This window comes from Pseudorca crassidens, chromosome 4 (assembly GCF_039906515.1).
Source record: "Pseudorca crassidens isolate mPseCra1 chromosome 4, mPseCra1.hap1, whole genome shotgun sequence".
Taxonomy (NCBI): Eukaryota; Metazoa; Chordata; class Mammalia; order Artiodactyla; family Delphinidae; genus Pseudorca; species Pseudorca crassidens.
The window spans coordinates 1,132,842-1,160,204 of NC_090299.1; the positions used below are offsets into that span (position 1 = coordinate 1,132,842).

Consider the following 27,363-nt stretch of genomic DNA (forward strand, 5'->3'; position numbering starts at 1 on the left):
CGGGAGCTTTGGCTTCTCGCTGTTGGACTTGGGGCTCACGGTGGGTGACGTGGGCGTGGAGAACCAGAATCCCGGGATGCTGCTGCGGGCGTGTGGTGGGCGGTGGGCGGCCTGTGGGGGTGAGCCTGGCTTCTCCCGTCTGGGAGCCCTCGGGTGCCGTGTGCCCACTGTGCCTGTCCTCGGCTCATGCATCTGCAGTTGCCGTTGTCCGGGGGTCTTCTTTTTTTCATGTCAAAAAGACATGAAGCAAATGTGGCAACATGCTGAAAACTGTCATTTTGGAGTGGTGAGTATACAAGTGTGTCCTGTTGTTCTTTGCACTTTTCTGCTTTTGAAACTTGCCCCCCCGCTACCGAATATAAGAACGATTGGCCATTGAGGCATCATCACATGAACCTAGTGAAGCTCTCTGGGCCTTTCTTTTATGGTTATTGTGGGCTCTGTAGGTTTTCTACCTCTTGGTTAGGTTTTATATTTTTCTTGAAATGCTAGACAAAGTGAAAGATTTTCTAATTTATTGGTATAACCTTGATTGAAAAAACCAAAAACTCCTAGAAAGATCAAATTACTGGTCAGTGGCGTGCAGTGCCGTGTTGGAAGTGAAGGCGGACCCTCTCTGCGGGCCCCTGCCTTCAAGGGTTGTCCCGGGTGGAATCCTGGAAAGTAAGCAGCCCACAATCAGATTAGGAAGGGAAAAAAGACCAAACGCCCGAAGAAACAGGTACCATGAATGAAAATAAAAGCAACAACAGGAGACACAGGCCTGCAAAGACCAGATATTTAAAACAGTTATGTTTAATATATTCAAAGATGTAAAAGAAACCTGAAAATTCCAACAGGAACAAGCAATCTTGAAAATGTGGTTCACATACACGTCACGATTACCAGGGACCTAGGCCTGGAGTTAGATCCGAACCCCATGACCCTGGGTATGTTTTAAGAGAAGCCAGAAATCTGAATTTTTGTGTAAAATGTCCCAAACTTTAATTGTTGGCAACTAAAGCATCTTGTTTATCTGTCTACTGGCTCTACTTCTTAATATTATTTTCTTAGCTGTTGCTCTAACTAGGGCTGCGGTTTGCATCCTTAACTCATCACAGGCTACTTAGAGTTAATATGCCACTGGGTATAAAATACAAGAATCTTGCAACTGTGTAGATTGATTCACTCCCTTCCCCATGCTACAGTTGCCATATGTATTACATCTATTAAGTTATAACTCCAGTGTTATATACTTTGCTTTAATTATTTGAATTTTAAAGAAACTAAGAGGAACAAATAGTCTTTTATATTTGCTCATATGTTCGCCATTTCTGGTGCCCTTGATTTCTTCCTAAAGATCCCAGTTTCAGTCTGGTGTCATTTCTCTTCAACCTGAAGAACTTCCTTTAGCATTTCTCCTAGTGAAGATCTGATGGCAACAATTTCTTAGTTTGTATTTCTCTTAAAATGTATTTTGTCATCACTTCTGAAGGATATTTTTTCTGGATATCAAATTCCGGTTGGACAGTTGTTTTTTCCCCATTACTCAGATCGTATCTGGCTTCTGTTTCTCCTGAGAAGTAAATAATCACCCACACCACTGTTCTGTAGGTACCGGGTCTTTTTCCCTCTGACTGCTTTCCAGGGTTTCTCTTCATCTCGGTTTCTAGGCATTTCAGCTGATGTGCACCTGGTGTAGCTTCTTTTATATACATCCTGCTTGAGATTTGCTGAGCTTCTTGAACCTGTAAATTGATGTCTCACTGAATTTGGGAAGTTTTTCTGGTTATTTTTTCCCAAATATTTTTTCTTTTTTTCTTTTAAATGACTGACTTTAAAAAGAATATTTATTTGGGGCTTCTCTTGTGGCGCAGTGGTTGAGAGTCCGCCTGCTGATGCAGGGGACACGGGTTCGTGCCCCGGTCCGGGAAGATCCCACATGCCGCGGAGCGGCTGGGCCCGTGAGCCATGGCCGCTGAGCCTGCACGTCCAGAGCCTGTGCTCCGCAACGGGAGAGGCCACAGCAGTGAGAGGCCTGCGTACCGCAAAAAAAAAAAAAAAAGGAATATTTATTTTATTTATTTTCTATATTATTTTTGGCTGCATTGGGTCTTAGTTGTGGCGTGCGGGATCTTTTGTTGCAGCATGCAGGCTTCTCTCAGGTTGCGGCGTGTGGGCTCCAGAGTGCGTGGGCTCTGTAGTTGCGGCGGGCAGACTTAGTTGCTCCGTGGCATGTGGGATCTTAGTTCCCTGACCAGGGCTTGAACCTGCACCCACTGTGTTGGCAGGCGGATTCTTAAGCGCTGCACCACCTGGGAAGCGCCCCAGATATTTTTTCTGTGTCATTGTTTCTCTCCTTTCCTTCTGGGTGGGAGTGGGAACCCAGACCTTTTGATGCTGGTCTATAGATCATTGAGGCTCAGTTTCTTTTCTTTCTTTTTATTTTTAATAATTTTTACTCTGTTTTTTAGATAATTTTTACTGATCTATTTTCAAGTTTCCTGACTCATATCTAATACGCTTTTAAGGCCATGCAATGATTTATTTTTTTTAATTTCAGATACAGAATTTCCATTTGACTCTTTTTCATAGTTTTTGTTTCTCTGTTGCTATTTCCAGTTTATTATTTTATGAGTACACTTTCCTTCATGTCCTTGAGCATGGTTATAATAGACGCTTTGAAATCCTGCTGAACTTCAGTATTTGGGCCGTCTCGGGGCTGGTTTCTGCTGCTTCTCTGTTTCATCATATATTGAGTAATTCCTGGATAATGTGAAAGATGTGCTGTAGACACTCTTTATTCCGTTATGTTCTTAAGAGTGGTCTTTTATTTTCAGTTGTGTTAAAATACACGTAACATTTACCATCTTAACCGTTTTTAAGTGTGAAGTTCAGTGGTATTAAGTACATGCACGCTGTTGCAGCCATCACCAGAACTCTTCGTCTTGCGAATCTGGAACGTTGCCCCCATTAAAACAACACCTCCCTGTTCTCCCCTCCCCCAGATCCTGGTGCCCCCCATCCTACTTTCTGTCTTTATGGATTTGACTGCTCATAACAGTGCAGGCTTACAGTATTTTGTGAGTGGCTTATTGCACTCGCTGTAACGTCCTCAGGGTTCATCCATGTCATAGCAGGTGTCAGAATCTCCTTCGTTTTTAAGGCTGAATCGTATTCCACTGTGTGGATTCCACCTTTTGCCTGTTGTGAACATGCTGCTGTGAACATTGGGTACAGATACCTCTGTGAGTCCCTGCTTTCAGTTCTTTGGGGTGTGTATCCAGAATGGAACTGCTGGGTCCTTTTGATTCTTTGGGGAACCCCCCCCCCCGCTATTTTCCAGCAGCCACACCATTTTACATTCCCACCCACGTGCACGAAGTTTCCAATTCCTCCACATCCTCGCCAACCCGTTTTCTGTTTTTTTTGTGTGTGTGTGGTACGCGGGCCTCTCACCGCTGTGGCCTCTCGCGTTGCGGAGCACAGGCTCTGGACGCGCGGGCTCAGCGGCCATGGCTCATGGGTCTAGCTGCTCCACGGCATGTGGGATCTTCCCGGACCGGGGCACGGACCCGTGTCCCCTGCATCGGCAGGCGGACCCTCAGCCACTGCGCCACCAGGGCAGCCCTGTTTTCTGTTTTTGTAGTAGGTAGTCATCCTCAGGGGTGTGTGTGAGGTGGCATTTCGTTGTGGTTTTGATACTTTTTTTTTTTTTTTTTTTTTGGCCTTGCTGTGGGGCTTGCGGGAGCTTAGTTCCTGGGCCGGGGGTTGAACCCAGGCCCGGCAGTGAGAGCGCGGAGTCCTAACCGCTGGCCAGCCCTGGAAGTCTGCTTCTTATCCTCAGAGTGGTGTTGCGGTTTGTTTCTGTCTCGCTTCAGCTGTCTTGTAAGCTGGGCTGCGTGGACTCCGGGGTTCGGTGGGGAGTCTGCGGTGCGCGGGGGCCCCCCTCGAAGGCTCTCCTTTCCCTGTTCACCCGGTGCCGGGCCTGCTGGGTGCGTTCCCGAGCCGCCCCCACACCCCCTGCTCTGGGCTCTCTCCAGTGCCTTTAGGTCATTGTCTTCTCTTTTTGTCCCGTTGGTCTGATGCAAGCGGGACTGGGAACCCACTCGGATTTACCTGAAAAAAACACCGCGTGGGGCACACCAAATGCTCTGGTGTGTGCCCGGTGCTCCAGGTGTCCGGGGCCAACCCTCCACCACTGCCTGGCTCCTGCCCCGGCCTGGCGTCCTCGGAGACTGGGCCCTTTCCACCGAGGCTCTCTTGGGAGGGTTGTCCCGGGCTGCATCCTTGGCCCCTCCCCAGGGGGTGTAGCCAGCGGCCCCCAGGCGGTGACAGTGGCTGAGCACCTATGTCCTTGGGCTCCCGGTCCAGGCGCCCCACTTCTCCCTGCTCTCTCACCGTTGGCCCCCTTGGGGCCGTGGTGCACTCTTGGGACGTCTTCCCAGCGGAGTGGGCGCCTGCCAGTACCCTGTTCCAAGCCGCCTTCGTGGGACGTCCCCAACGAGGGACTGCGGCTGTGTGGGGAGGAGACCCCTCTGCATGTGGACCTCGGGCGGCCATCCCGTGGAGGGCGCTGTGGGTGGTGCGCTATGGCCTGGCCCTGCTGCTCGACTAGCGCAGTCCCGGAGAGCTGACTCCACTTGATGTTGCTGCCCTGCTGCTTGTCACCGGCAGTTAACTTGGGCCTGGGTGGGGAGGGGCGGGGGGGCGGTAGAGGTCCAGCTCTCACCTCCCCCGGCTGTCTGGGCTGAAGCTTTGCCTACCGGTAATCGCGGGTGTGTCCCGAGCCCCTGCCTGGAGTCCTCTTCAGCTGTGTCTCAGGTGCTTCCCTTTTGTCCTTTGCCCGGGCCTGGCTTTGTGCTGGCCACCTCGGGCGCTGCCCTCGCGACAGGGGGCAGGGGGTGACCTCTGCTTCCGAGGGCTGAGGTCAAGGGGGGCACGGCCACACAGCTCATTAGTGGCGGTCCCTGCTTGACTCTCGTTAGAAACTAGTCCTGTTCCTTTCACTTTGTCACTGTGATTCCTGTCATTTTTGGGATATTAGAACTGTCTCCTGTGACCTAAGTCATTATAGGAACCATCATAAATTGCCTCAGCGCCCCCCCCCCCAACTCTACAGACTGGTAGAGAGCTTCACTGGCGTACTCATCTTAGGTTTGAAATGTAATAGCTTTCTTTTCTTTCTCTTTTTCTAATGCTGCAGTGTTCTAAGAACGGAGGCATCTAGGCTGAATGGAATTCAGCATCAAAAAAAGTCCTCTTTCTGTTCCGAAGGTTGTAAAGTGCGTGAAGATGAAGCAGGCACCGGAGATCCTTGGCAACACGAACGGAAAGACTCCGAGCTGTGAAGTGAGTCGTGAGTGCTCCGTGTTTCTGAGCAAAGCCCAGCTCTCCGCCGGTCTGCAGGAGGGAGTTGTGCAGAAGTTCAATGGCCACGACGCTCTTCCTTTTATCCCAGCCGAGAGGCTGAAAGACCTCACCTCCCGCGTCTTTAATGGAGACCCCGGTGCTCATGATGCCAAATTGCGTTTGGAGTCCCAGGAAATGAAGGGACTTGGGACACCACCTGACACTACCCCTGTCAAAAATGGCTCTCCAGAGATCAAGCTGAAAATCACCAAAACATACATGAACGGGAAACCTCTCTTTGAGTCCTCCATATGTGGCGATGGTGCTGCCACCGTGTCCCAGTCGGAAGACGATGGACAGAGACCAGCGAGCAAAGCGCGGCGGACCAGGAAGAGGAGCGCGAAGCTGCTGCTGGGGCGGGGCCTCGCCGAGGCGGCCCTGGCGTCCCGGGCCTTGAGCCCCTCGGCCGAAAAGGTATCTGCGAGTGAGGAGTTCTGCTGACCGGGGTAGAGGGCGGCCCCAGCTCCCGGCACAGGGGGGCCCCGAAGGATGCGTGGTGCACGGGGGGCGGGAGGAGGTGGGCTCAGCCCCCCGAGGCCTGCTCTGCAGCTCGGGCCCCTGGCTGTGGCAACGGCAGACACTCACAGCAGCCTGCCGAGCAGTGCTGAGGCCTAGAGATTAAGCATAAAGAGTAAACAAGGGGACTTCCCTGGTGGTCCAGTGGTCAAGACTTTGCCTTCCAATGCTGGGGGTTCGGGGTCGATCCCTGGTTGGGGAGCTAAGATCCCACATGCCTCAGGGCCGAAAAACCAAACCATAAAAAGAAGTCAGAAGCAATAGTGTAACAAATTCAATAAAGACTTCAGAAAATGGTCCACATCCAAAAACAAAAACTTTAATTAAAAAAAAAAAAAAAAGATGAAATGAGTGTCTGACCCCAGGCCTGGCCCGTTCCCAAGCCCTTGACCTTCAGGCTGTCCTGTCTTCATGGATCTCCTCTCCAGCGATGCCCTTTAGCCTGAATCTGGTTGGCAGAGGAGCATGGGGATCGAGTGGGGGCCTCCTCAGTCTGTGCTGTCCGAGGAGGGGAGCGGGCCGCGCTGTGCAGGTGTGCTCCTACCTTCCCGCCCCGCGGTTCACCGTCACTCCCAGGTCTCCTCCCCCGGTGGCCCTGCAGATGGGCCGCTGCCTTGAGGGCTGGGGCTGCGCCTCAGGCCTTCACGTTCTTGGTTCCAGGACAGAGTGCATCTCTTGAGTGCGCGTGAATGAGTGTTCACTCATCAAAGGCCGGGGTGGAGACCCCCTAACGTGGGATGACAAACGTGGTGGTTTATGCCACCAAGTCTTAAATGACACTCGGGAACCTTGACCTTGGCAGAAGGAACTGGGGAGGGCTCTGTAGCCGCCCTTGTTCACCGAGGGGCTGATGGTCTAGATTAACAGGGTCTGGAACACGTCCTGTGCTCACTGGTCAGCCAAAGCTCCTGGCCCACTTGCAGGAGTGGGGAGAGGGGACTCGAGACCAGTTTGGGTTGTATCATCACTAAGGTTGGAATAATTAGTGTAACAATATAGTTGAGGAATCTTGGTTACAAGATTGGGAAGGTGGGAAGGGAAAGGACCAAAATTTCCCTGAAAAGTTAAAATAACGAAGAACTTTGAGGGTTTAAAAAAATGTCTTTTGACTGCTCAAGGGCTCTAATGTAAGCATAACGGTGAATTATTTAAAAGCCTAGTTGAGTGACCTGGGCTGATACAATGGTTTTTCTGAAGCACCCACGGTGTAGGGAACCTCACTCTTTTATGGGGGAAGAGGCCGGTGCAAGTTATCCCTAGCTCTCTGCCACTTGGTTTTGGTAAAACCTGGGTAAATCACCTGATTTTGACTCTTAGAGTCTCATTTGACTCTTCAGGGTGGGGACGATAATATTATACTTGTCCTGATAGGGTTGTCACGTGGCTTTGATGACACCGTCAGTGTAAAACTGGGATGTTGTGGAATAACGTGAGAGCCAGCATTTTTTCAAAAGCGTGTAAAGAGTGCTCGCTTTGGCAGCACATATACAAAAGCGTGTACTGTGACAGCTCTGTGTCAGCCCTCACCACCTGATGTGTGTAACAACCGGGGTTCTCCTCGGTTTACAGATGTGGAAACTGAGGCCCAAAGAAGTTCAGCGATTTGCTCAAGTAGGTGGCGGTCTTAGAGGGAGGCCTGGGGCCGTGCTGACTGGGCTCGTCCTCCTGGAGAGAAGGTTGTTCTTGCCAGCCTTCAGCCTCCTAATTGGCCTGGGCTCTAAGACGGAGAGACCGAGACTCCAAGAGCCCCAGGCCTTGGATGGTGGGTGGTGGGGCTGAGACTTGCTGCCAGGCCCCCGTGTCCTCGCCACCCTGGGTCCTCTCTCCAGCAGGTTAACTGTCAGACGAGGGCTCAGAAGGGGCGGGAGGGTCAGGGTATGAATTCCGTGACGGTTCTTCTCCAACCTGCGAATGAGCTCCATTAACGATCACCCACCAGGCCAAGGAAATAGATTTACGTGGAGATGCTCGTGATGTTGTGCGCCTGCAGTGTGCTAGGCACTTGCTGACCTCTAGCTGAGGGCAAGAGACGAACGACTTTGATGAAGTGATATCAGGGCTGTTACCTGAAAAACAGTGAGGGAAAGCATGCTTCTTTTCAGGGGTGTGTGTGTGTGTGTGTGTGTGTGTGTGTGTGTGTTGAATCTCTTGTCTGACTAATCCTTGGTCTTCTATGGATAGGAGGCTGGATTTAGGGGTAGGTACTAGATGTATCTTTTGTTGTTATTCATTTTCAGATTCCAGCTAAGAAAGAATCCTGTCCAAATAGCAGCAGAGACAAAGACCAGCTGTTGAAGTACAACGTCGGGGATTTGGTGTGGTCCAAGGTGTCCGGTTACCCCTGGTGGCCATGCATGGTCTCCGACGATCCGCTCCTGCACAGCTACACCAAACTGAAAGGTATTGCGTTTGGGGGGCTGTTTTTCCATCTTTATCTTCTGCACTTAATTGTTTTCATCTCCAAACTCCTTTATTACTCTTCCTTAAACAGCCCTACTGTGGTTCTTTTTTTCTCTTTTTTATTGTGTTAAAATACACAAACATAAAACGTACCATCTTAACCATTTTTAAGTGCACAGTTGAGTGGGATGAAATACATTCACATTGTTGTGCAGCCGTCACCACCATACATCCCCAAAGTTCTTTCCATCCTGTAAATCTGAAACTCTGTCCCTGTTAAGTAGCAGGTGCTCAGTGCCCCCTCCCCAGCCCCTGGCAGCCACTGCTCTACTTTCTATCTGCTGCTGCCTGTGGTTTCGACTTGCATTTCCCTAGTGATCAGTGATGTTGAGCATCTTTTCGTGTGCTTAGTGGCCATTCATACAACAAGGTTTGAATCGGCTTGGAGGCGGGGGTGGGGTGGGTTGTTGTTAAGTTTTTTGTGGTTCATTTTGCAACTTTGCCTGAAGTTAGTGGTTCACACGCGACACATTGCCTTTTCTTTTTATATCCAAATTAGATACGTACTTTATCCGATTGAATTAGTATTAAAAGAGAAAGCAGTCTTTGCCTTTTATTGCTTTTCAGGTTTTATGATAAGTAATTTATTATTACTTAGATATACAGCCACTGCTTCAGCATGATTTTCAGAATTAGTATTTTATACTAAGTTTTAGTTTAAAAAAAAGTCCCAGTTTATTTTATTAGGCCTGTGGGAAGAAGGAAAAAAACTAGAAATGACCATCTTTTTGGTGTCATGAAACTTGGGGACGTAAATCAGTACACAGAACAGTTAAGAACATATTAAGAATGTATGTTATTGATTAGAGCAGATGCTAATTTAAATAATAATTGGACAGTTCATGAAACACATAAAAACTCATGTGTTTTTGGAGGGAAAAAAACCCTCAAATGAGGTGGTTTTGAGATTCTCCTGAAGAGTTGCTCTACAGTTTGAATTTGGTCTGAGGGAGGTGAGAGGTGGTGACACAGAGCTGGAGGTGACCACGTTGGTGCCCAAGTGACCTGTGCCCCCCAGAAGCGCGGGTGGCTGGAGCTGTGGGCTGGCCTTGCATGGCCTCAGCGTGAGTGCGTGGCCTCTCTTGGCCTCTGGATGGAGGCCTGAGCTCTCGCCGGGGCAGCGCTGCTGGGAGTGGGGTACACTGGTGGCTCCCTGGCAAACAGGCTTGAGGGGGTGCAGGTTTGGGATGAAGAGGACCTGTCCTCAGCCCCAGGCGCCAGGCCTCCCGCCCCCTGGGTGGTTGGACCCTGCCCCGAGGCCCAGGCGTGCGCGTGCACTCTGCAGGAGGCGGTGGCTGGAGAGGAGCCTGTGGGCTGGCTTTGGCTCTGACTCGGTGGGGGGCATTCAGCATCCTCAGCTTGCCAGCATCAGGGAGTCCCTGCCACCGGGCTTCAGGGGCCCCAGGGTGCACCCCTGCTCTTGTGTTCACCCTGAGGCTGAATCAGGGTGCCTTCCCAGCCTCTGCGGTCTCGAGCAGCCCCACTCTCTCAGGCTGCTCTGGTCTCGGGATCAGACTCAAGGGCGCACGGCCAGGCAGGAGTTGTTGTGGGAAGGTGCCCAAACTTGGAAGGAGGGTGCAGCCCAGCAGTGCGCTTCTCTAGGCATGGTTTTGGGTTGCCAGGAGGCACAGCCTCCGTAATCACAGACCAGCCTCTGAAGGCTGGCGATGTGCATTTGCAAAGCGGCTCAGTAGGGAGAGAGCCAGGATGCAGGCCTGGCAGCTGGAGGGCATTCAGATGACCTTTGAAAAACAAAGGGTCAGAGGAACCCGTGAGAACCTGGCGGTGGTGGAAGGACACGTGCAGCCGGCGCCTGCCCAGGAGGTGGTGGCCAAGAGCTCTCCAGTGGGAAGGCACGGCCCCGCTTGTCATTGGTGAATCATCAGTGGCCGTGCTTGGGACCGGGCTCCCTGATAGCCTTACTTGCTCTGTGGTTTTAATCCTCCCTGAGGATCCATCGGCTTATTGAATGCTAGCTCTTCATTTTTACCATGCGTTTCATGGTTAAGGGGCTGGCGTTTTTCTGTGAAGGTGAACTCCCTCCTAAAAAATTACTTATGTATTACAGTCTTCACTCTTTTTAATGCGCAAATCGTCCCAGATTTGGCCGGTGGGAGCCCATGAAGTCCCTTTCAGCCGTGTCCTTCTGACACGTCTCCATCCGTCTTGGAGCACTTCCTTACGTGTCGCCCAACTAAATACACTCCGGGCTCATTTTGAACTTTCTTTGCCCCAGTCCTGGAACCAGCTGTTTCTGAGAAGAAACCTGGGTCCTTTTTTTTTTTTTTGCAGTACGTGGGCCTCTCACTGTTGTGGCCTCTCCCCCGTTGAGGAGCGCAGGCTCAGCGCCCATGGCTCACGGGCCCAGCCGCTCAACGGCATGTGGGACCTTCCTGGACCGGGGCATGAACCTGTGTCCCCTGCATCGGCAGGCGGACTCTCAACCACTGCGCCACCAGGGAAGCCCCCTGGGTCCTTTTAGTAGAGAGTGGTGTATGGAAGCTCGGGTCTGGGCTCTGGTTGTGTCCAAGGCCATGGGAGACAGAGGGGCACTGGGGTGTGAGGCAGGTCTCCTGGCAGTGCTGAGCCCAGCTCCCTGTGCAGCACCCCGTGCTGGGCGTGCCTGAGGGGCTAGGCGTCCTTGCAGGGGAAGGGCGGGGCTATGGCGGAGGGTCGGCTTTTGGCATGGGGCTGGCTGAGCAGGGGGTCTTGGGAAGCAGGAACTTTTTTTTCCCTGTAAGATGGAACGCCCTCACCCTACCCCTGATTCCCACCCCCGATTTTCTTTTTTTTCTTTTTGTGTGTGTGTACTTCTTTTTATTTATCATACTTGGGATTACTTGAATCTGGATCAGTAGTAATGCACTTAAGCTTTAAAAATTGAAGTATAATCTACATGCAGAAGAGAGCACAGCTCTTTGGAGAGTTCAGGTTTCCTTTGAAAATCTGATAGCATTTTCGTGATTTGTAGCAGCAGAACTTGTCTTGGTGACCGTCTCCCAGGGCATCTAGATGGATTAACCAGCAGCTTTGAGGCCTAACCCCTTAAGCTGGAAACAAGATAAATGTGTGTTTTGGGTATTATACTGTGAAGAAGACTGGATTCTTTTGCAGCTGGGAACGCCACCATCTCCCTGGTGCACCTGGGTCCTACTAGTCTTCTCTTACCAGGGTATCGAGTCAAATTATCTTCTGTTGTGGAGATTTTTGTTTTCACCTTTTCTGTGTTATGGAAAGGAACCCTCATTGCTCTTTTTCTAAATCCCAGCATTTTCTAAAAATATTGTAGGTACCCTGACTTTCTCATGTTCTGGGTTATTAGACACTGTAATAGGACTTTTTCCTCTTTGCTTGTTCTGTGGCTACGAAGAGAGGTGTGTTAAGATCTCCCACTGGGATAATGGATGTGCCTTTTTCTACTTGAAATTTTGTCAGTTTCTGCTTTACCTACTTTGGGGGCTCTGGACCCCCAGGGACTGACCAGGAAACTCAGGCGGTGATCCTTGTTCTTTGTTTCCTGTGGAATTCTGTGGCCTTTTGTCCTTGTGATTTTGTCCCTTGCTCCAGTAGACACCTGGCCTCGTCTGCATTGTTGTGGCTTCTCTTCCTCTCTGTATCTGCAGCGCTGAGGCAGCCTTATCTCTTTGTGGGGTCCATTCTGCATGCATGAATGGCTGTTGTCAACTCAAAGGCCCCACAGAATCTGGACAGAGACTCTGGCTCAGTCTAGCCCAGGGGGTCAGGGGCCACCTTGCGTCTAATGTGCCGTGATGGGGAGGAAACGAACATAGTACAAAATTAGGTTCCTGGGCTATTGGTGGAGGCCACGTTCTCTTAGAAGGGAGAGTGGGTGGGGCATCAGTGATAAATGTTTTCATACCAACAGTGATTGATGAACATCAGAAGTCACAGGAAGGAAGGGTTACTAACAAATGGTGCTGGGACAGTTGGTTAATTACGGTGGTAAAAATGAGTGATTCACTTGTCAATTTTGGACCAAAAGAGAATTCATATGAATTAGAAAAAAAACCTTAAAAATACAAGAAAGTTGGGTTACATTTGTTACCAAATTTCCAGGCAGGAAAGAACTTCAGAAACGTTTAATTAATTTTATAAACTTAGGATCAGCCTATCATGTTCTCCTCTGCTTTTTTTTCCAGCTGACACGTAAAGAGCATTTTTTCTGTCATTAACTGTTTATTTTAAAAAATGATGTGCGTTCATATTATTTCATCATATGTACTGTAATAGATTTTCTTCATTATGCAAATGCTATGACATATATTTATATTCATTTTTATGACCAAGGGAAGTTCTTTCGAAGTATTAAAATAATTGAAGCAGACACAAATCTCTCGACATATTTTTGAACCTTAGCTGTTTTAAAATCCAATAAGTGTACACACTTATAAACAAGTCAGATTGTACTGAGAGGTTAATAGTGAAAAATAGTCCCCTTCCCTCCCCAGAAGGAATTACTTTTAACTGTAAACATTTTCTTCCAGTTTGAACTATTTTTTGATTTATCATTTAGGTGTTTTCTTTTGACTTTCTGTTATGGAAGATGAAGATTAATCTCTTCAATCATTTCCTGTTTCTTTCCCTTTCATCCTCCCCATATAATTAACTCACTGTTTTTATTACATCAAACTTAGTTGTTCACATAATTTTGACTATGTAAGTATCATTCAGTGAAAAACTGAGCTGTGTTCTTTAACTGCATTTTCTTTCTTGTACAACCTTTTGTTTTTCCTGGAGTTAATTATTGCCTTTCTTTTGAAATTGTATACTTTGCTGTCCATACAGCTTTAATTTTTTTCAAGTATTTATTTCTCTGTCCTTAAAACTCATCCTATTATGTAGTTAGTTTTTCCGATTGGGGGAAAAAATGAAAACCTTGTTTGATTCCCATTTTCCTTTTCTGCTTCTTGGATCTCTTTTTTTTTTTTTTGCGGTACGCGGGCCTCTCACTGTTGTAGCCTCTCCCGTTGCGGAGCGCAGGCTGCGGACGCGCAGGCTCAGCGGCCATGGCTCATGGGCCCAGCCGCTCCGCGGCATGTGGGATCTTCCCGGACCGGGGCACGAACCCGCGTCCCCTGCATCAGCAGGCAGACTTTCAACCACTGCGCCACCAGGGAAGCCCAGATCTCATTTTTTAACCTTTTTCCTTGCTGCCAAGATTTTCTTTCAGTGTGGAAGGATTCTTTCCTCTCCTCTTCTCTTCCCTTGGAGCTCTCTCCTAGAATCTCCCTTTCTCCTACCTAGCTCTATTACTGGCACTCTGTGTTTTGCAGAGTAGTAATCTTAGACTTTCTTTAAGATGCTTTACTGAGTTACATGCACTGTTTTCCATGGTGCCACATTGTGCTCTTCCGTGGTCAGTTTTCCTTTTTTGTTGGAGTACATTTTTGGCATCCTAAGGAAGTGTAAATGGTGGGTATTGATACATTTGAGTTCCTGTGGTTCGGAGGGTGCTGCTTCGCTCTCCTCACACTCAATTAATGATCTGGCTAGATGTAGAATTTTATGTTGAAAATAATTCTTCTCGGAATTTTGAAGGTATTACTCCATTTCCTTCTAGCATCCAGAGTTGCTCTTGAAGTACCTTGCCATTCTGTTTCTCATTTCATGAACATGGAAGCTGTTCTCTTCCCCTCCCCCAATAGCTTGAATGTCACAAGGATGTGCCCTGATGTGGGTCACCCATTGGATGAGGCACTTAGGGGGGGGTTTTAGTTCTGAGACGTGCTCTTGTGTTGTTAATTCTCTGATGAGTTTCTCTGTTTCTCTCTCTAGAAGGCCAGTTATTTGGGTATCATACCTCCTGGATTGATCCTGTGGGTTTCTTATGAGAGTAGATTTTTTCATTTTAATCTTTTTCTTCTTTCTGGGAGATTTCTTAACTTTTTAAATTTTTTTGGATTTTATTTTATTCTTAACTTTCCATCCAAGCTTTCTTCTTTTTTCCAATTAATTAATTAATTAATTTTTGGCTACGCTGGGTCTTTGTTGCTGTGCGTGGGCTTTCTCTAGTTGGGGCAAGCGGGGGCTACTCTTCATTGCAGTGCACGGCCTCTAGGCACGCGGGCTTCAGTAGTTGTGGCACACGGGCTCTAGAGTGCAGGCTCAGTAGTTGCGGCACATGGCCTCAGTAGTTGTGGCTTGTGGGCTCTAGAGTGCAGGCTCAGTAGCTGTGGCACATGGGCTTAGTTGCTCTGTGGCATGTGGGATCTTCCCGGACCAGGGCTTGAACCCGTGTCCCCTGCATTGGCAGGCGGATTCTTAACCACTTTGCCACCAGGGAAGCCCCAAGCTTTCTTCTTGAGTTTTATTTTCATGACTGTATTTTAAAATTTCTCGTAGCGCTTTCTTTGTCTTTGTTCTCTTCTCATAGCAAACTAGAGTTCCCCTCTGTCAGGTGTCATCTCTTCCTGGCATAGTGTCTGTGGTCCTGCAGAGCCTGTTTGTTTCTGTGTGTTTTGGAATCATTCATGTTAGAGGCTTCTCTGGGTCCTGCGGGGGCAGACCTTGGCGCTGCGCTTGTGTCTGAGAGGGCTGCACTCAGCTGCCTGCAGCCCGTGTGTAGGGAGACTGTTAGCTTATCTTACAGGGTCTGGCTGGCTGGTGGTCGCTTAGTTGGGGGAAGCTCCAACTTTTGGAGAAAAGACACAGTGGAGGGGTTTTTCCTCTGGTGCACGGCTTCTCTTGGGAGTGTCCTGTGATATTTTGTGGCCAGTGCTCTGTGTGAGGGAACAGGGACTGGCATTTCCCCAGTGGAGATCTGCCTTTCTTCCCCACCTTGGCACAGAGGTCTGACCTTTGAACCAGCTGTTTTCAACCTCACTCCACCCCAGCCGAATCTGGCACTCCTCCTTCTGGGTTTGGGGACCAGGTTCCTTCTGTCTGCACTGAGGATGTGGCTGCTTCTTCCTGCTAAGAGTAACAGCGGTGCACGTGTGAGGGGTTACTCTGTGGCCTCGTGGCTGCCCTGGGAGGTCATCAATGCCCTTATTCCCCCTCTGAGCGCCGTGAGTGAGTGGCCGGCCCAGGGCCACCCGGCTGGTATGTGGGAGGGCTGGGATTTGAACCCAGGCTGTGAACAGTAGCCTGTGTCGCCTCACTGCTGCCCGGTCCCCTTTTGCTGTTGTCCTCTCTCGTCTTACTTATTTGGGGTCTTCTTCAGTGGCTCTTGGAAGGGAGGGGATGAGGAGCGAATCTGGCCAGCGTCCTTTCCCAGTCGGTCGTGAACCTCATCCAAGTCTCGTAAATGTGCCCCCCCTTCTGGGGGGGAGCGCGGTGGGGAGGAGGAGAGCAGGGCTTATTCTGAGGCTAGCGGGTTCCAGCAGCACCCAGTAAAGCAACTTCAAAGCAGCTCCTAACTTTGCATCAGTAATTATTAATAGATTTGCCTAATTTCATCCCAAATTCCAACTTTCAAGTTCTAACATTTTATTTTAAAAACTAGGTCAGAAAAAGAGTGCACGCCAGTATCACGTACAGTTCTTTGGTGATGCCCCAGAAAGAGCTTGGATATTTGAGAAGAGCCTTGTAGCTTTTGAAGGAGAAGGACAGTTTGCAAACTTATGCCAGGAAAGTGCCAAGCAGGCACCCACGAAAGCTGAGAAAATTAAGGTGATAGACGTTCCTTAAGTATAATTCTAGACCAAAACTTTTATTTCTATTCTTAATTATTTATCTTGTGTTGAACCTGTGGTTGGTTGAAATGTTGTAACGGCTTCTTATGTCTGTCACTGTTTACTTTTGCCAAGTGTGCTGTGTTATACAGTATGGCAGGTTTCTTTAGAGACACAGGTTGTCCTTTTTACTCCTTTGATGACTCCCAGAGATAATTGTTTTATAATTTTTGTTTTCCTTTATATATATCTATATATAAACATGTATATAATATTATATATGAGTGTTAGTTAAATGTAATTGGAATTGATTTTTAGTTTAAAGAAACAGTAGAGTTTTACTGGTCTGAACTCTGTCAAAAACCTTCGAGTTAATGGGTTTTTGTAGTTTTTGATTTCTATATTTATCTGAAATTCTAAAAGTATTCTTCTTTAAAGTGGGTTAACTTTTATGTTTATATAATGAAACTTACAATGTCTTATGTTCTCTTTTCAGCTGTTGAAACCTATTTCAGGGAAATTGAGGGCCCAGTGGGCAATGGGCATCGTTCAGGCAGAAGCAGCTGCAAGCATGTCCGTAGAGGAGAGGAAAGCCAAGTTCACCTTCCTTTACGTGGGGGACCAGCTCCATCTCAACCCCCACGTGGCCAAGGAGGCAGGCGTTGCTGTGGAGTCTCTGGGAGAAATGGTAGGGTCCTCAGGAGTCAGGGAAGAAGCTGCTGACAGCCCGAAGTCCACGAGGGAAGAGGGCGTTCCTGTCAAGAGGAGGCGGAGAGCCCAGCTGTCCTGCTCTGCTGAGAACCAAGACAGTGACCCGGGGACAGGAAAAAACACTCCTCAAAAGATGGCAGAGGCCGAGCCCAAGCGAGGAGTGGGGTCTCCTCCAGGGAGGAAGAAGGCCATGGCCTCCACTCCGAGAAGCAGGAAGGGCGATGCGGCGTCCCAGTTTCTGGTCTTCTGTCAAAAGCACAGGGACGAGGTCGGTGTTGTGATGGCTTCTGAGTGGTTGTGTTTTCATTCTGGGGAGTTTCTGCATTTGAGGGACATCCCTTGCAGTGCAGAGTCACCTGTTTCTCAGCCTTATCAGCACAGTCTGTAGCGAGCCTTCTGTCGATTTTAGATCTAATAAGCAAGTGTTGTTAGGGAACGGCCATTTTAACTCTTGGGAGCAACGATATTTACCTTTGCACTCCGGGTTATGAAAATACTCCCACAGGGACAGCGGGAGGCAGGCTGCTCGTTGCTGGAAGCTCGGCCTTATCCTGGACGTCTGGTCCTGGGCTAGCGTCTTCTCCAGGAGGCGGTTACAGAACCGCACGCAGCCACTGGCGCCATGGCGTTTGAAGGGCAGTACCGTGTCAGTGACGAAGACATTTGACTAGCGTTCTTAATCATTTTTATAGAATAAACCGTCTCTTTGGACATGGTCCAGGCTTGATTCCATTGTAAGGAACTAAAGGGATTAGGCCGCCATCTTTGGTTCTTCACTGTTACTTGAAGTGAGTGGGTTGGTGGGACTTTTCTCAGGAATGTAAGGCAGGTGTAATGTTAGAAAATCTGTTATTGTGATTTGCTGTCGCACATTAAATGATCATCTCGGTAGGTGGAGAAAAGGCATTTGAGAAAAGCCACGCAGCTTGTGGGATCTTAGTTCCGCAGCCAGGGATTGAACCTGGGCCGTTGGCAGTGAGAGTGCAGAGTCCTAACCGCTGGACCGCCAGGGAATTCTCCAGAAGTCATTGTTTGTTTGTTTGTTTGAATTTATTTATTTTTGGCTGCATTGGGTCTTCGTTGCTGCACGTGGGCTTTCTCTAGTTGCAGCGAGCGGGGGCTACCCTTCGTTGCGGTGCACGTGCTTCTCATTGTGGTGGCTTCTCCTGTTGCGGAGCACAGGCTCTAGAGTGCGGACTCAGTAGTTGTGGCGCACAGGCTTAGTTGCTCCGCGGCACGGGGGATCTTCCTGGACCAGGGCTCGAACCCCTGTCCCCTGCATTGGCAGGTGGATTCTTAACCAGTGCGCCACCAGGGAAGTCCCAAGTCATTGCTTTCTGATACACACACAGCAAGCCAGGATTAGAAGGGAACTTCCTTTAATCTGCTGAAGGGTGATTATCAGAAACTTTAAGCATCACACGTATTGAAGGAACTGTAGAGCATTCTCTCTCTAATCATGAACAAGGCAGGATACCCTTCTGTCACCACTGACATTAGATGTTGTAGTGAAAAGTACTGGCAGTACAGTAAGAGGAGAAAAAAGTAGAGAGGCCTGACTGTAAAGGAGGCGGTCCACGTGGAGACTCAAGGGAGTGTACAGGAGACCTTGAGACTCAGGAAGAGTTCCCGGCACCGGGAGAGATGAGAGCAACACACAGAGAGGAAGTGGAACGCCAAAAATGTGGTGTCTGTGATAGTAACAAAATAAGGTACCAAGGGATAAATATGACAGAATACGTCTAACTTTGGAGAAGAATGGCTGGTATTTTAGCAGACCTGAACAGAGATAAATAGGAGGCGCACGGTGTTCAGAGCGGTGTTCTGGGGTCGGCGTTGTCACCTCTCCTCTGCTAGACTGTAAATCCAGTATCATCCTGGGAGAACTCCCAAAAGGCACTTCTCTGCCTTTTTAAGTAGACGCTAGCATAGCCACGTTTGAAGAGAGCTCAGCCGGAGGACTTGCCCCACACAGAGGAAGTTCTGTTACCGAAAACTGCACAGAGCAGAACCCAGAAGCAGACTCGCAAGCGTGTGGAGGCAGATGGGAGAGGACTGCTGGCCAGCTGAGTGGGCCGCTGCTCAGGACAGGCACTGGGACCGCACCGGTGAGGTCAGAGCTCGGCCAACACGGGAGAAGAGCTTTGTCTCTTTGTGGGGGAGGGTTTCTTAAGGCAGACTGATCATAAAGGAGCTGCGTTACAATGAGATGAAAGCTATATGTGCAGAGCTCAAGCGACCCTGAAGGGCAGAGTGGAAAGGCTTTGAGAAGGACAGTTTACAGAAGAACCCGGATGGCCAGTGAGTTCCCAAAGAGAGGCTGCTGAGCCCGGGAACAGCAGGGAACCTCGTGTCGCGGTCATAGTGAGGCGAGTGGGCACAAGCCCAGCGCCTCTGTGGTCAAGGAGATGAAGCCACGGTGGGAGTCCCCATGCAGGGCTGGCAGAGGATCATTCCTTACACCTAGCTTCAAGAGAAATTTGGCAATAGCCAGTGAAATTGAAGATGCACATTCTCTTTGTCTTGTAACTTCACCGCAAGGTATTTACCCTTGAGGAGTTTTGCCCTCGCGCCCAAGGAGGCAGCACAGTGTTCAGAACTGTAAGACGCTGTGGAAGGAATGACAGATGGTGGCATGTCCTGCCACGTAACTCTAGACTTACTGCACGTCCAGGAGGAGAGTAAGTTGCTGAAGGATGTGCAGATCCCGTCACCGAAAGTGTGAAAAGTACAACATACCCACTGTTTTGTTTGGCCTACCTGCCTACCTGCATCCACGCAGAGTCCGGGTGTAGCTCCAGGTCCGCGCCTCTGTCCAGGTGCTGACACCTGGCGGGGATCTGTGGGTGGGGACCAGCCGGAGCACGGAGCAGTGTGCACTTACCGCGCCGGGCCTGCCGTGAGTGAGGTGCGAGCTGTAAGGTCAGGCTGTGCGACACCCGTATTTGAAGCTGGACCCCCATCACGCCCGGGGAGCCGGGAGCAGGGCGTGGCCGTGACAGCTCAGCACCGCCAGCCGGCCGCACTCGGCCTCTTCCTGGTCCCTGCGTATCTCCGCGCAGTCTCCACTCGTTTGAAAGTGTGAAAGAGAATTCAGACCACTTTCCAAAGACCATCCCTTTTACTTCTGCGGAACCAACTTGCTCTCCGTCAACCCTTCCAGCACTGCGAGACGCACCAAGAAGTTTATCACTGCGGAAATTGCTCACGAGCTGTACGCCAGAGGCGGCCGCGTGGGGCTGTGCTGTGCACCCAGACCCCCTGCAGCTCACAGCACAGCCTCTCTGCCTCTGAGCATCCCTCCAGAGCCCATTCTGCACAGCTTTGCGATGGGCATCACGCTCAGTGCAAACACCAAACTGAAGGTGCACAGTTACAGTTCAGTCCTGCTGCCTCTCCCTGGTCTTTGCGGGGGGTGAGCCCCATGAGCCCTTCCCCTCCTGTCTGGGTTTGGGTGCTGGTGGGCTTTGATAATTCCATGTTGTCAGAAAAGTGATGGCTACTAGGATATTCTTTGCCTGTTATTAACAAGTGTGTTTGTGCTGGCCCTGTAATGAGTAATTCTAGACTTGAATTGAGGAAGCTGCGCCCTGATTCCATCCTGTAGAATAATCTGGGTCTTTCTAGGGGTTTCTTTTTGGAGAGTGGTGGTGCACCCAAGGATGGTTTCTGTTTGGTTGGTAATTGTTAATCAGTGGCCAGCCCTTGAGGGACAGAGCGGGCGGAGCCTCCTTCTCTGGGGTCACTAGATAGAAGACTGTGACTGTCAAGGACATTTGGTTGCCACTTGCCTCCTTTTTTTTGCTGCACATTTCCAGCTTTCTTCTTGCAAATGAAGAGCTTCTTGAAACGGGTTGAGCTCTTTGTTAACACGTTTTGATGGTCCGTCTTCGTCCAGCAGGCTTAGCTTGGACGTGCAGCTCCCTCTGCTCCTGAATGCCGCTCCAGGGGCTGGAGGTGGGGGAGAGGCATGGGCTGGGAGACGGGTCCGTGGCCTGTGAGGAGCTGGCAAGGCTGGTGGACAGCTGCCAGCAGCCGTGCCGTGCCCGTGTGTGGTTTGCACACGAGGAGGTGAGAGTGGCTGGGTGAGGCCTCCTGCGAGGGGAGAGAGTTTACTAAGGCACCAGTGTTGGTAGCACTTTTATCAGCAGGTGTTTCTCGCCTCAGTTTCCGATTTCTGAAGCCTCTTCCCACTTTCTCTGACCCTGATCTTTACAGCTTCATTGGAGTTGCACCACTGTTTTAGGTCTCAGCTCTGCGTGAACATTTGTGTTAGGTGTCTGTTGCCGCGTAACAGGTCACCGCAAAGCTTAGTGCCTTAAGAGAGCAACACACGTTGCTTGTCTTGGTGTTTCTGGCTCGGGAGTTTGGGAGCAGCTCAGCTGGGTGGTGCTGCCTCAGGGTCTCTCATGAGGTCGCAGTTAGGGTGTCAGCTGGGGCTGCAGCCTCATCTGAAGGCCAGAGTGGGCCAGAGGACCTTCCTGCAAGGTGCTGCTCTCCACTCGGAGGCCAGTCGTGCCCCCAGCAGGTGGTCACAGGGGGCAGGTGGAGGCCTTCTACGCCCTAGACTTGGAAGTCCTGTGTGGCCGTGTCTGCACCGTCCAGTGGCTCTGCCGGATGGCAGGAGGGAGGCCCGGGGACAGAGGCGAGGCTCGCGGGAGGTTCTCAGAAGACGTGTGAGGAGGCCGGGGGAGGGACGAGCAACCTCTGAGGAGCCCACGGCGTCCCGGGTCGTGCTGGTGACATTTTAGCTGTGTGGGTTTGTGGGTATTTGGTTTTCCATATATTTTTTTTCCCAAGGAGTGGAAAGGCTTTAATGAACATTACAAAGGGACTGGGTGAGGGGGACACAAACCCCCAATCCAGCCTTTGTTGCCCATTTCAGTGGCTGAGGAGGAGGGGAGGGGCTCCACCCTGCTTAGCTGTTCCCAGGCCCAGAGGCAGCTGGAGGGCGGTCCCTGCAAGTCTCCCCTCCCCGCGAGGGGCTGAGTGCTGCCAGAGCGGGGAGGCCTGAGGCAGCCAGCCGACCTCCAAGGTCAGGGGAGGCCCAGGACCAGGCAGGGGAGTCAGAGGTTGGAAGGGTAGATGGACTGAACAGGAGGGGGCAGCTCTTGGGTCCCCAGACAGCATTGTCACAGAGGGGCCAGGGCCTGCTGGCTCCAGGGACCGAGACCCTCACAAAGGAGCAGCCCCCCTCCCCCTGATCAGCAATGGTCAGGAGAAGGTCTGAGGGACAAGAGAGGACAGGGGCCTGGGTGAGCAGAGGAGGAAGAGCCGCGGGCACGGGCAGGGTGGGACCTGCGGCTCCTGCTGGCGATGAGGTTGGCGGTGGGGCGAGTGATGCTGCCTGTCGGGGTCCAGGACTCGTCGACACGGATGCGCCCGTCGCAGTTGGGCGTTCAGCTTCTGGGCGAGCTTGTGGGCAGCCTTGCGGCCCGCCGAGCCTGTCGGCGTGTGGTCGGGCTTTTTCTGAGGCATCTTCCGGGGGCTGCCCTTGCTCTTGGCCAGGCTGTGCTTGGACACCTACTGTGGAAGTGTCCACCAGGACAACCACCGCCTCCCCCAGCCGCGCGCAGGCATCTCACCACCTCGCTCCACGCGGGGCCTGCTTCCCCCGACCCCCTCCTCCCCTGCGGGCACCGCGCCTGGGCTCGAGGCTGCCAGGCGGCTGTGCCCGCGCCAGCCGTGATGACTGCTGCTTGTCCGTACTGTTGTGTGTCTCAAACAGTTTATCAGAAACACAGTGGTGGCCGTGGTGGTGGAGCGCTCCGCGTGTTGGAGACCTTGCCAGTACACTGTCGTGAGGAACCGTTCGGCTCTCGTGACAGCACAGCGAGCCCTGTCTCCTGGCTGAGCGCGAGGAGGTGAAGCCACCCCTCCGCAGTGAAGTGACACAGGCGGGAGGCAGACCGGGACCCGGCCCCGACTGTGCCCGCGTGCAGAGCCTGTAGCGGTTGTGCTGTGTGGCGTCCTCATGAGACTGTGCGTTGGGGTGAGCGGTCGTGGCCCTCGTGGGCCCAGCAGAGGTGAGGGTGAAAACGCCTGGGCACTCCCAGGAGGCGGGCACCGCGGCCCGGCGGCAGCTGTGGCCAGCGCATCTCCTGTCCTGGCGGAGCGCTGCTTGCATGGGTGCGAGCGGGCAGCGCCGGGCTGAGAGCTGAAAGGACGCCTGCAGCCGGCCTGCGGAGGGGGAGGTCTCCGGGCGCGTGGGCCCGTGCAGTCAGCGGGTCCAGCCTGCTGTGCGCCCAGCCTGTGGGGGGCCGTCCGGCGTGTGGCTCAGGCGCATGGGTGCGGGCTGACGGGAGTGGGTGCACCTCTGCCTGGCTGGCGCGCAGCGGCAGGAGTCCCACCCGCGGCGGCCTGGGCTGGGGGCCCTCTGGGATGGAGCGTCAGCGGTGAGCGGACAGGATGGAGAGCCAGGAAGGGTGGGCAGGCACAGGACGTGCAGGAGCGGAGCTGGCCAGCCTGGCACGGGCTTCAGGTGCGAGGGGCAGGGTGACCTCTGGGGCTTCGGAGTCCTGTTTGGGGAAGCAGCTGCGAGCACTTACATTACCCTTCATTCTGATCGGGGATGCTGTGGCCTGGGCTGGGCGACAGCCCCGCAGACGCATGTGCTGTGCTCCAGGAGTCTTGGATCTGCAGCTCTGCATGGAAGCCTTTGCCGCGAGGGTCTCAGATCTTTGATGCTGGAAGTGTTGGGGGCCGCGGGTGGGGTGGCAGGCAGGCTGGGCGGGAGGGGAGGGTGCCCCAAGTTGAGAGGAGAGAGCAGGCGTGTGTGGGGCTGGAGACACCCAGGCAGGCGCAGGATGGGAACAGGGATGCCCGGGGGAGCGTGGGAGCCGGAGCCGGGCTTTGACGTGCAGAGTTGCTGGGGTGCTGGTGTCTGGCAGGGCCAAGGTGGGCGTGTTGAGGCGCGGGGACCCTGGAGGCCGTAGGAAGCCATCTGTGGGGCGGAGTTGTGGATTGGGGCTTGCGTTTGGGGGCAGAGGCTGCCGTGTTGGCTGGGCAAGTAGTAGGTCCAGGTGGTGACAGGAACCAACCCACTGATGAAGTGGCACAGTAAGTCCGTCACAGAGGGCAGTGGAGACACACCTTCCCTTACCCAAGTTACTTCTCAGAGCTGTGGCGGACGAGCCACATTGAACCTGGGCTCTGGCTCCCAAGCCAGCAGCCAGTGCTCGGACGCAGTCGGCAAAGCTTTCTTGGAAGGGCCTGGGGCACAGAGGTCTCTGTTGCACTTCCTCCGCTCTGCTGTCGTAGCCTGCAAACAGCCGCGGAGGACTTGGGAGTTCATGCCTGCGGCCGAGTTCAGAGAAGACTTTACTGTGGGCATTGATGCTCGAATTTCCTCTAATTATCACGTGCTATGAAATATTTCTCCTCTGATTTTTTTTTTTTTTTTTTTTTTTTGCCATGCCGTGTGGCTTGCGGGATCTTAGTTCCCTGACCAGGGATTGAACCCGCGCCCTCGGCAGTGAGAGCCCTGAGTCCTAACCATTGGACCATCGGGGGTTCCCCGATTTTTTTCAACATTTAAAAATGTTAACTCAATTCTTAGTCCATAGGCCGTACGAAAACAGGAAGGTGGGTCAGATCTGCTCTGTGGCTGCGGTTTATGGACCTCGCACCCTGCTGTTGGTGGTCCTCAAAGTCGGGGCACATTAGAACCCATGGGAAACCTTTAAAATAGCAGAAGCAGGTCCGCTGGGTTGGAGCGGCCTTGGCAGGGACCTGAGCACCATAGTTTTACACCCTAACCCCCTTCCCCCCCCCCCGCACCGATTATCACAGTGCACGGCCCGGACCCACTCCTCACAGCCCAGTGACGGGGCTCTTCTGGAGACCTTGTGAAGATGCGCGTCCCCGGAGCGGGGCCTGAGGATCTGCATTTCCTGTGTGCTGCAGGGCCTGGGAGCTCTGTGTCCCGGCTGTGAGGAGTGGCTGTCTCAGGATGCATCGGGGCGGGGCTCCTTGGCCACGTCTACGCCCTCCTGAGCGCGGACCTGAAAGGAGGAGGGTTGGTGCTACAGCCAGTGAGAAAACCAGCCAAGGGCTCGCCCCTGCACCCGGAGGTGGTGTTTCCTCCTGCTGGCTACTCAAGGCTGCCTAGGAAATTGCAAGTTACCGACAGTTCAGTGATTTTGGAAAAGTTTACTTTTTCTCTTATCAGTTATCATTACCTGCATTTACACAAATGAGCTGGAATTGTTTCCACCAGCGCTGTTTTCAATGAGTTACACATCAGTTAAACACTGTTTTTGTTTGAAGCCTTTATGGGACATAGTTCCATGACGTGGGAGTGAGAGCACCACGTGCTGAGTAGCCAGGGGCCGTGCCGCGCGCATTGTGTGAGTTCGGGCGTCCAGCCTTCCTATCGCACCTTTCCTGTGTCCGCAGGTTGTCGCTGAGCACCCGGACGCCTCTGCCGAGGAGATTGAAGAGCTGCTTGGATCCCAGTGGAATATGCTGAACGAGAAACAGAAAGCACGCTATCACACCAAGTTTGCCCTCGTGGCCCCGTCCCCGTCTGAAGAAGACTCTGGTAACCGTAGCTCTGTGCTCATGTCCTCTGCGTAGCCGTGGTGTGTGCCGTGTGGCGGCCTGCGCTCCGGCTCTGACCCGAGTGCAGCGGTCACAGTAAAGCAACCTCTGCTGCCTGGTCTCCTTGCTCGTTGTCGCCAGAGCTGTTCCATGGGATCCTCTGTGGCCCTGCGGGCCCCTCGTTCTCCTGCCCCTGCAGCCTGTGTGGGAGGTGTGGTGAGCGAGCAGAAGGGAGGCACGGAGTCCAGGCGCCCTCCAGGGCCGAGGCTCACGTGACGGGCCGGGGTCAGACCTCAGGCCTTTGTCCTGCAGCGAGGCTGCCGTCCCGGCTGGGGCTGCGCCTGCACCTTGTGGGGGGCTTCCCACTGTGGGCAGGCGCTCTGGCCCTGGGGCTGGCCGTTCATGGCCTGTTGGCCTGAGAGCTCACAGGGTGAGGAGGGTGACCGTGGACTGACGTTGAATGTGGGTAGCCTCTGGTTCTTTTCTTAGGCCTTCAGGGCGAAGAAACAAAAAGTGCCGCTCTGCCCTGGGCTATGGTAAGAGAAGGGAGGCTTAATGCTGTGAGCTCTGGGGAAGACAGGTCACCACGGTTGGGTGTGTCCTCCCTGCCTGTGGGAAACTGACACCTGTAATGGGAAGATAAGTGTGATGTGTTTGGGCATACGAAAGAATTCTGCATCTCTCAAGGCTCGTCATTGAAGAGTCGTGCAGAGGCCTCCAGACCCGCCTGACAGGGTGCTTCGTGGGCACGAGCTTCGTGGGCACGAGCTCGGTCAGCACCGAGGTGGCCTACATCCGTGTTGCCTTCCTGTTCTGTTCGCACGTGTTCCCATCTTGATTTTAGGGCTTTCTAGAACTCCACAGCAACCATCTAATGATATCAATAGTGAACTTCATTCAAGTTGTTCAGGGTTTGTTGCGAATACTACGATTTAGAATAGGGAGGATGTTTAGGATTTGTGTATTTTCTTTAAAAGGCAAGAAGTTTACCAGACTCTATCAGTATGCTACATCTAGAAAAGTGTCCTTTTCAGTGACTGCTGATTTAAGAATAGTCAGGTTTTACTGAAGCCAGATTCACCTTATCCTTGAAGAGTGAGTGTGACTTGATTGTGTGTCCCACTTTGTCACCATCCCGAGTACTTGGCAGACAGGAGCATGGGTGGTCCCTGCCCCCAGTGTGTGTAAGGTGTGTGTTTGCCCTGCAGGCCTTGAGCCCTCCCTCTCAGGGACCCCAAGATGATGGGCCATGGTGTCAGCTGTCCCATCCTTTCAGTGTCAGGAATTCAGACAGATGCCCATCTTGCTCATCTCTGTAAGAAACGACCGCTGCCTCATCCCGACACAGGGGGAGGACCTTATGTAGAGGGCGAAGGACTACAACTTCACCTCCCCTGGGGGCTGTACCTAGTGCACACGTGCTGAGGAGGTGCTGGCAGGCCCGTGGATCCACAGCCACCGCTCCACAGGCCTCTCCTGGTGTTCCCCTGAGGCCAGCCCAGAGCTTAGTGAAGGCCACTCTCAGGCCGGCTTATGCCAGTCTGGTACTGGCAGCTGGTGAGGCCAGCGTTCCGGTTCTGCTCTTCTCTTGCAATGTTGGGCCTGGACCTGAGGCGGAGCCCCGGGCCCGTATCAGTCCAGGGCTGCTGGACGCAGGGACCTGAGCCTCCTGGCGGGTGTGCTCCGCCCCCCTCCGTAGGGTTTGAGGACAACACTGCCCTCCCAGGAGATGTTTGGTGAACAGTCCAGGAGCAAACCCTGAACCTCTGTAAAGCAGTCCTGCAAATGGAGACACTGGATTTGTGTGAAATAAACCTTGGCGTGTTCCAATTGGTCCTCCCTCTAGGATCTGCGTTCTTACTTACGTCTTGTTTTTCTGTCAGTACCGTTCGGACACCTTCAGCCTCAGGTTAGGTGGCCTCCCTGAGGACACCTAACATGTGGCACAGTTAAGCAAACATGTAGAAGGCGCTTAGTCTGCAGATACACATGGATTGTTTCACTTAAGATGCTTCTTTAAGGAAATGTGTTAACGGATTTTGTAAAAATACTGGGTTATATTTAGATTTAATGCTATAGTACATTAAAGTGTAACAGATACCAATATAAT

The 27,363-nt window shown here is 52.0% G+C and overlaps 1 protein-coding gene across 4 annotated transcripts in view; it reads left to right on the top strand.

Moving 5' to 3' along the window:
- Positions 1 to 27,363, top strand: part of NSD2 (nuclear receptor binding SET domain protein 2) — a 76,413-nt gene that overhangs the window by 18,222 nt on the left and 30,828 nt on the right. For 2 of the 4 annotated variants that reach the window (XM_067734861.1, XM_067734862.1), the window contains exons 2-6: positions 5,186 to 5,805; positions 8,145 to 8,307; positions 15,833 to 15,999; positions 16,498 to 16,980; positions 25,110 to 25,254. In XM_067734861.1, the coding sequence (XP_067590962.1) occupies positions 5,215 to 5,805; positions 8,145 to 8,307; positions 15,833 to 15,999; positions 16,498 to 16,980; positions 25,110 to 25,254 (1,549 nt within the window). In that variant the 5' untranslated portion in view covers positions 5,186 to 5,214. The remainder of the gene's footprint in view (positions 1 to 5,185; positions 5,806 to 8,144; positions 8,308 to 15,832; positions 16,000 to 16,497; positions 16,981 to 25,109; positions 25,255 to 27,363) is intronic. The other 2 variants (XM_067734859.1, XM_067734860.1) reach the window with 1 other exon arrangement.